Source organism: Nannospalax galili, unplaced genomic scaffold (genome assembly GCF_000622305.1).
Source record: "Nannospalax galili isolate Female #2095 unplaced genomic scaffold, S.galili_v1.0 scaffold235, whole genome shotgun sequence".
Taxonomy (NCBI): domain Eukaryota; kingdom Metazoa; phylum Chordata; class Mammalia; order Rodentia; family Spalacidae; genus Nannospalax; species Nannospalax galili.
In genome coordinates this window covers 286,954-295,643 of record NW_008338118.1, presented here as the reverse complement: position 1 = coordinate 295,643, position 8,690 = coordinate 286,954, and the positions used below count along the sequence as shown (strand labels likewise).

Here is an 8,690-nt window from a genome sequence, read left to right as displayed (position 1 = left end):
TTATTTCCAGAAGATAACTTCAGCATTTTAATGAGATCTTTCAATTAAGGCAAGTAAAATGCTGAGATTTTAAGAATACAGGATTTTTTAAAACATTATAAAGCAATAACAAAGTTGTATGTCTTTTCTATCTCAACTATCAGTGTAAGGTCATTTCGGGTTTCACTTAGTTTCACACTTGGACTTAATAGTAACCCAAAACTATTATATAGAAAATAATAACTATGATTTGAGTAGAGTTTTCCAGTCAAACTTTTAGTTTATTTGCAGGATTTTTTTTGCCATCAAGAGCATTAGAAACAAAAGGAGGCGAAAGAACATCTATGTTATGTTGCTGCTTTTTCCTATTCTGTTTTCTTCTTTTTAAAAAAAAATCATACTAATCATAAACCTTCAAAATAGGTACGTCCATAGATGATCAGTAGAAGGTCAGATTAAAACAAACTTTCTGGAAACATGCCTAAGTTTAAAAAAACAAAATCTGTAAAAACGAATGCACCCTTTTACTTCTAGAACTGTATCTTAGCAAGACAAAATCCCAGCACAGATGGTGGACGGGCTCATGAAGTTCCACCATTAACTAAGGAGCTATCATCAACTGATGGCTGCTGGGGTCAGGAGAGTCAGTTTCTTCAGGGACACAGTCCCTGAGACGTTTCCCATGATCCAGTAGCTGGTCCTCCACTCATTCACACCAAGTAGACTCTGGATTTTAAAAAAGAGCCCATGAATCTGGAAAAGAACAGTGCTGAGGAAACAGGAGAGAAACTGGAAAAGAGGATATGGGGGTGGATGTGATCAAAACACATTACATGCACTATGAAATTCTGAAACAAAAAAAGAAAAATGTCAAAGACATACTATGTAAAAACATAAATAAAAATCAATTAACCTAAAAGATGTAGTACTAGGGAAAAATTAAATGAACTTTTTATATCCAATATAAGGGGTTAATATGGAGCCCCTTAAAATAATATTTTTAAAGCAGCATTTTTAGTGATTAAAAGTCAAGATTTTTAAAACTTTGTAAAATCTTTAAAACTTGGTAAGATTTTGAAAGCTTAAATGAAAATTTAACATGGTTTGTAATCACTCCTGTAATTCTAGCACTTGGAGACTAAGGTAGGTGGATCAAGAGTTCCCATACCAAGTTCAAGGTCAGCCAGGACTACATAGCAAGAGCCTGTCTCATATTAAAAAGAAAACTTTTTTGAATAGTAAAATACAATAACATCAGATAAATAAGTACATGGTAATACACAAATAAAAAGAATGAAAAAAAAAAACTACCTAAACTAAATCTTCTATGTCTCACCCAATGCTGCAATGTATTAGATTTTTTTATTTTTACTTTTAGTTGTCCTAATCCTCTACAGTTGAGTATCTTTTTTAAAAAATATTTTATTATTTTTATTTTACATGTATGAGTGTATTGCCTCCATGTAAGTAAGTGTACCCATGTCATGCAATGCAGCAGAGGTCACAAGAGGGTTTTGGATTACCCTGGAACTGGAGTTAAGGACGGTTTGTAGCTGCCATGTGGGTGCTGGGAATCAAACCTGGGTCCTCTGCAAGAGCAGTCAGTGTTCTTAACCACTGAGCCATCTCTCCAGTCCTTACAGTTGCGTATCTTTAAAAAATCTTGGAAATTAATTCCAAAAAAAAATCTTCATATTTCTGCTAAAAAGAATTAAAACCATAGGCTTATCTAAATGACAAGAACATCCATATTTCCAGTGAATCATTTCCTTTTTCTTTTATACGTTTCTTACCACACACATGATGTATGACAGGATAGCACCAGAAGAGCCGATGAGAGCACCCACAATGGTCAGCAGGTTGTTGTTGAGCAGGAAGCCCTCTGCACACAGAGCCCAGCCTGAGTAGCTGTTCAACACAGTGATGACAACTGGCATGTCAGCACCCCCAATAGCAGCTGTCAAAGTCACACCCTAGCACAAAAAACAAACAGAACCCAAATTAATAATATAAAGATCAAACCTCAGGCATTCAACATCTCAGTTCTTAATCAATCCAGTTCTCTAGTTAATAAAGTTCATATAAGCTCTCTTTCTGGTGATGAACATGTCTCACATCTGACCAACTCTCTCACATGCAACAACTATAAACACCAAAAAGAAAAAAGAAAAAAACCTTAAATCAAAATATTGATGAAAATCAGGAAGAAACTGAAGTCTCTGCTTAGAAAAATTAAATGATACCAAATGAATGTCCCCACTCTTAATGGCTTTGGATTGAAATCAGGCCCCTGCTTGGTACCAAGTAGAGCAATTAAAACTAAGGTTATTGGTGGGCGTGGTGGTGCATGCCTTTAATCCCAGCGCTCGGGAGGCAGAGGCAGGCAGATCTCTGTGAGTTCAAGGCCAGCCTGGTCTACATAGTGAGTTCCAGGACAACTGGGGCTACAGGGAGACCCTGTCTCAAAAAGACCAAAAAAAAAAAAAAAACTAATGTTATCAACTCACAGCCTTAATGGTTTGACGATCCAGAGGACAGCTAGAAAATAAAAAAGAAAATCCTTCAAACTGGCAGACTGGAACCTCAAATTCTGTGTATAAACAATACCCAAATCTTTGGCTGACACTTAAACTATGGGACAGACTCCAAGCAATTCTCTTAAGGAAAAAATAACAATAGATTTCAGTGCTGTACCATAAAGGAGCCAGAATTTGAAACTTAAGTCTAACCAAGTTAGCTGCCCGCAAATAAATAAATAAACAAACAAACAAACAAACAAACAAATAGCTGTCAGTACTCCAGATGAATATAACAGAATCCAAAATGTCTTAAAACACCATTAACAATGTCCATGATGCAATCCAAAGTTATTAAACACAGGAACATAAAAAGAATGCTGGGAAAGATCTTTGCTTTTCATCAACATATGCCTCCATTTTTCTGCTTTGTTGCTATGTGAGTATATGTCACTTCCATAAGCCAAAAGCAATTAAAATAAGCCCAAAATACACTTTATGTTATAGAGATATTTCCATGCTAAGTATATCTAAAATTTTCACCATTTAAGCCTTATCAGAATGAATGAAGTGGAAAACAATATCTAGGCTGGTGATAAAGTTGAAAAACTGGACCACTCAAGCAAAGAATATGAAAAAGTTTTTGAACTGCAGTAATAGAATATGCAGGAAATGTGGAACACCATGAAAAGACAAAATTTATGTATCACAAGCATAGAGGAAGGAGAAGAATCCCAGGTAAACGACACTGACCAGATCTTCAACAGGATTACAGAAGAAAAAAATAACAATCTGTTGTTGTTATTTTGTTGTGCTGTGGAGTTTTTTTTGTTTTTGTTTTTGTTTTTGTTTTTGCTGTTTTCTTTTGTTTTATTTTGTTTTGACAGGGTCTCCCTAGCCCCAGCTGGTCTGGAACTCACTATGTAGAGCAGGCTGGCCTCAGTCTTACAGAGATCCACCTCCCTCTGCCTCTGGAGTACTGGGATTAAAAGCACACACTACCACACCCAGTGTAAAAAAGTAACAATTCTTCAAATTTTGCAGTTTTATATTACAGATTTGACTTGGGGACTTTTTAAAAACCTTGTATGCTTGATTAAAGTACTAAAACTGTTTATTTAAAAAACAAAAATCATCACTACATAAGAAAGACGGGGGGCTGGAGAAATGGCTCAGTGGTTAAGAGCACTACTGTTCTTGCAGAGGACCCAGGTTCGAGTCCCTGTACCCATATGGCAGCTAACAACCATCTGTAACTTCAGTTCCAGGGGACCTGACGCCTCCTTCTGACCTTTGCGGACATTGCATGACATGGGTGCACTTACACACATGCATGCAATACACTCATACACATAAAATAAAAATAATAAATAAAATATTTTTATCCAACAGTCTCTTCTGTCCTCTGCAGGCACTGCACGATATGGGTGCACTTACCTACATGCAGGCAATACATGCATACACATAAAATAAAAATAATAAAATTTTTTTAAAAGAAAGAAAACTAGAACATGAGTAGTATAAAGCATATAAAGATAGAATTTGAAGTACTTTCAGTATTCTAAAGTTTCTGTATTGAAACCATGACCTAACTCTTAGGAGCACACAAAAATAAGTCTCATTTGTATACTATAAATCTTGTGTTTCTGAATCAAAGAGTCAGTCTTGATAAGCAATTATTAAATATCTAATTTTGTAGGTCTGGAGACATGGCTCAACATTTAGAAGTACTGAATGCTTTTGCAGAGGACCCAGGTTCTAATCCCAGCACCCACATGGCAGCTAACAACCATCTGTAACTCCAGTTCCAGGAGATCTGATGGCCTCTTCTGACTTCTGCAGGCATTGCATGACATGAGTGCACTTACATATATGCAGACAATGCACTCAAATACACATAAAATAAAAAAAATTTTTTTTTAAAATATCTAATTTTGTACTAGGCATTATCAATAATTTTTCTCAACATAAAATATAAAAACTGTCTACAAAGTATACGCCAGTCTAGAGGAACACAAAGCAACAGTGAATAGCAGGATTGCATGTAACAGCATCCTGCACTAATGTAATAAAATACTAAACCATTGCATGCAGACAAAAGTTCTGCTTATATCAATATATTATGTGCAAAATTATAGGAAAAAAAACCTATAATGAAAGACTGAACTCCCTCAATGAATCTAGAGTTTACTGTCACTCCTTTTATATAATTATTTGATTTTTGTATCACATCTTCCAATGAATATGAAAGCACCTTGTAAACCAGCTTACATATACTATATAAGCCCCAAAGAACTACTTTGTACAACTTGTAATATTGTAGTCACCTAATAGAGTGGAAGCCCTTAATTTTTTAAGTTCCTGTTTACCAGCACACTGATATGGTAGACTCCAGAGCAATAAAGATGCCTAGATCCCAAAAATATCAGCATATAACAATGATTTGAACATTGCTATTCCATCAGGATTCTTAAAGAGACAGAATATGACCAGATTGCAATCTAACAATATATTCCCAGCTCTTCACTAAGAATGTGCTTCCTCATCTCCAGTATTTTACCATGATAGTAGAGAGCGCCGACACAGAGGCCAGACAGGCAATGCCAGTGGTAAAGCTGGGGTCAATCATATATGGGATCATCCCACCTGCACTAGCAGCCAACAAGCCTGCATTGAGAAAGTGCCTTCCAGGTAGCAGCAGAGGGGCAGACTTCAAGAGACCTAGAACAGAACAACATGGCATTAGGATGCTGGAATATGCTGTGTGAACCCCTCCCCCCACCACACACACACACACACACTCAAACATTATGTTATTTCATCCTGTTACCAAAATTTAATATAAGAATAACGGTATTTAAAATAGCGCTTCATAGCACCAGATAAGAAATATAAAGTCATGTTAGAATTCTACATGTAACGAACAGCAGTGTAGACAGGAAAATATAGTTCAACTTAACTGTTCTTTCCCTTCTTTTTGACCACATAATGTCTTTACTCTGTCATGGAATCTTAAAAGTGATTTTTTTTTCCCTGTATGACCAACAGAAATTGTTAAGTGTGGCTTTATTTACAAATTCGATATGGAGTTCTGAGACATTACCTTCTGAGTCCATCAACTGAGCCCAAGGGAGAAGAACCCTTATTAATTGTTTCTAAAGAAAAAGCCTAAGATAAGAATGTTTTAGACTTAAGGTTCATTTGTGATTTTTTAGGTTTTATGGAAGCTCCCCACTTAATGACTTTATTACTCAGAGTCAAGATCAGCTTTGTACATCACAAACTAGCTTCTCTGGGGACTCGCTTGGGAACACACTGAAAAGAGGCACTCTGGATTTTTTTCCTTCACTTCCATTTCCATGATTCACCACAGCAGTAGTCAAAACTTCATGGTACTGTGCTAAAATACATGCTTGTTTTCAGAATTACTATTAACCAAACTTAATAAGCTTCCCTCTATTCTAGGGAACACAGCGTTCATTTCTGTGAACTCTATATAGACATCTCTAAGCAAAGTGTCTACACAAACTTCTGTGTGTTAATCTCTCCTCTAAGCTGTCTGCAGAAGAAACAGCCAAGAAGCTTTGAACTTCCAAGAATTAAAATGAACTATCTTTATGTGGAAACAATATTTTCTATGTGCCTGACTGCTCACAAATACCCTTCTCCTTACAGTTTTTACTGTGAAGGTGTTTTCTAAAACTGAAACAGACCCAGGAATATCCTAAATAATCAATATTTACCCCTATGTAGATCAAATAACTTACCCTGTAATTTTCCATAGGCAATAAGAGATCCACTAAAGGTTATTCCACCAATGTAAGTGCCAAGGTAGGCCACCATCTTGGTGAAATCTGATGCTGTATCCACACCAAAATGTGGATATTCTACAATGAACTCAGCTACGCAAGTAAGTACAGCTGCCAACCCCACTAAACTGTGAAAAGCAGCAACTAACTGAGGTAATTCAGTAATCTGGATGCGTTTCGCAATTGCCAGTCCTGTTAGGGGAAAAAGAAAAAAGTTAAAAAAAAAAATCAAACAACATATCTGTGGAAACAGCAACCATAAAGACATAGGGTTTTGCATCAATGTCACCAGTGAACACTCCCTAATTCCTGGTAAGGGCCAAATGTTCTCTACAAGGACTGTACAGAAGGGAAAATGCTAGCTATATATGCATACTACCAAAACTGCTCATTTTCTCAACATGGCTACGGCCCGATAACAAACAGCTATGCGCAGCATCGATCATGCCTCTTCCTCTCAGACCTCAAACACCATCCTAGCCAAAAGCTTACTAAGGCCACTTAAAGTTCCAGTTAGGTCTCCTTACAGTCTCCCAATTGAGTGAATATTCTAGGCTCTTCCTCTCTGTAGCTAATCCTTGCAACTGTTCACATAACAGATGGAACTTCAAGGAAAAAAAAAAAAATAAGCTTAGGTTTTCAGGTAAGTGGAACCAAGGCCAAAACTGAAGAGATCCCAAATTCTTGGCAGTAGCTTCTCAAACTCTGAAGGACTTTCACAGTTATGGTTGGTAAGTAGGAGTGAGCCTCAGAATACTTCTTAGGATCATGTCCAAGGAATTTTCCACCATGGATCCAGAGAACAACTACTTTCATTTAAATCTTTCTAGGACTTTCCCCTGAGGAAGCATAAATGGAAGCCTTAACACAGACTTTGTGATGACAAATATTAGCATCCAGCTCACAAAAGGGGAGAATACATATATGCATTTGATATATGATATAAAGGTATATGGTACAACTTTCAAATAATAAAATATGTAATATTCTTTATTCCAAATTCCAAGTAGATTATTGATTTTCATAGAATGATTTTTTTTATTTTTGCTAAACTCTTTTACCTATAGCAAACCTCAGATTTGCAACTAATGAATGAATACAATTCCCGTATAAACACTGTTCATTTTTGTTTATACTTTTAAGTATGATGAAAAAAAGCAATATATATTTGTGATATATAGATATTTATTTATAATTATAAGATGTAAGATGTACGTGAGAACCATGTAAAGTAACCTCTTCACTGACTCTCATAACAGTTTTCAAACACAGGAAAAATACTTGTTCATTCTTCTCTATCATTCACAATGTAATACGATAGTCACATTTTAAGCTTAAGCTACTCTAAATTTTTTCCCATCACTTTCTTAGGTCTAGACAAGAAACAACAAATTTGTAGCCTGTAGTTTATATCCATGCTGTCAATACTTCCATCAAGAACAATTTCAACTTGCGAGTCTGATGTCACTGCATGTGGAATTGGGAAGAAATTATAATAGCCTTCTATGAGCCAGCATTTCTACTCCAATCATACAAGAGATAGAAATAACTTCAAGAGCACATTAAAAAGTCTAGTAAATTGGGACTGGAGAGGTGGAAGGTGCTTAAAAGCACTGGCTGCTCTTACAGAGGACCTGGGTTCGATTACCAGCACCCACATGGCAGATAACAATCATCTCATAACTCCAGATCCAGGAGCTACAACACCCTCTTCTGACCTCCATGGGTATTACACGATAAAATTTAAAAAATAATAAAATATTTTTTAAAGTCTAGTAAATTAATTTAAAAGGGTTGTAGTTTTAGTACTATTATCTTTGTTTCTCATAGAATTTAAGCTTATTTTAATTTTTAATAATGGCTGTATTTAAAAACCAGCTCACAAAGTTTCTGAAAATTTAAACAGCTCCAGCAAACTACTAATCTTTAATAGATTAAAACAGTGGTTTTTCTGCCCAAACATGTGTCATTCAAGTTTTTAACAGATCTATGAAGCAGTCTTCTACTGCTATTTATAACCAGCAGACCACAAGATGAGCCTATATATAATACATAGATATGTATCCCAATTCTCCACCCTATTAACAGCTAACTGAACACAGTCAGTAAAGGAAAATAAGAATTGAGGATCATGTGTTTTTTTATACCACTCTTAAATTCAGCTGATATAACTTACAATGCTTTAAAATGTTGGCATTTGAATAAGAATTAGACCAACAATGATTAATATGACATTTGTTGAAGCAATTTCAGTTAAGGCAATTTAATTTCTTCATCAATATAGTCCTCACAGAGAAATATATGTTTAGAAACTGAATTGCCAGAAAATGTCCTACTCCTAACAAAGTAGAGTCATTCATTATATAACAATGTTATGGTTAGCAAA

The 8,690-nt window shown here is 35.6% G+C and overlaps 1 protein-coding gene across 5 annotated transcripts in view; it reads right to left on the bottom strand.

Annotated features, from left to right (window-relative positions):
* Positions 1-8,690, bottom strand: part of Nnt (nicotinamide nucleotide transhydrogenase) — a 109,032-nt gene that overhangs the window by 42,225 nt on the left and 58,117 nt on the right. For all 5 annotated transcript variants that reach the window (XM_008832930.2, XM_008832929.3, XM_017798106.2 and 2 more), the window contains 3 exons: positions 6,263-6,496; positions 5,056-5,216; positions 1,773-1,952 (listed from right to left, as the gene is read on the bottom strand). In XM_008832930.2, the coding sequence (XP_008831152.1) occupies positions 1,773-1,952; positions 5,056-5,216; positions 6,263-6,496 (575 nt within the window). The remainder of the gene's footprint in view (positions 1-1,772; positions 1,953-5,055; positions 5,217-6,262; positions 6,497-8,690) is intronic.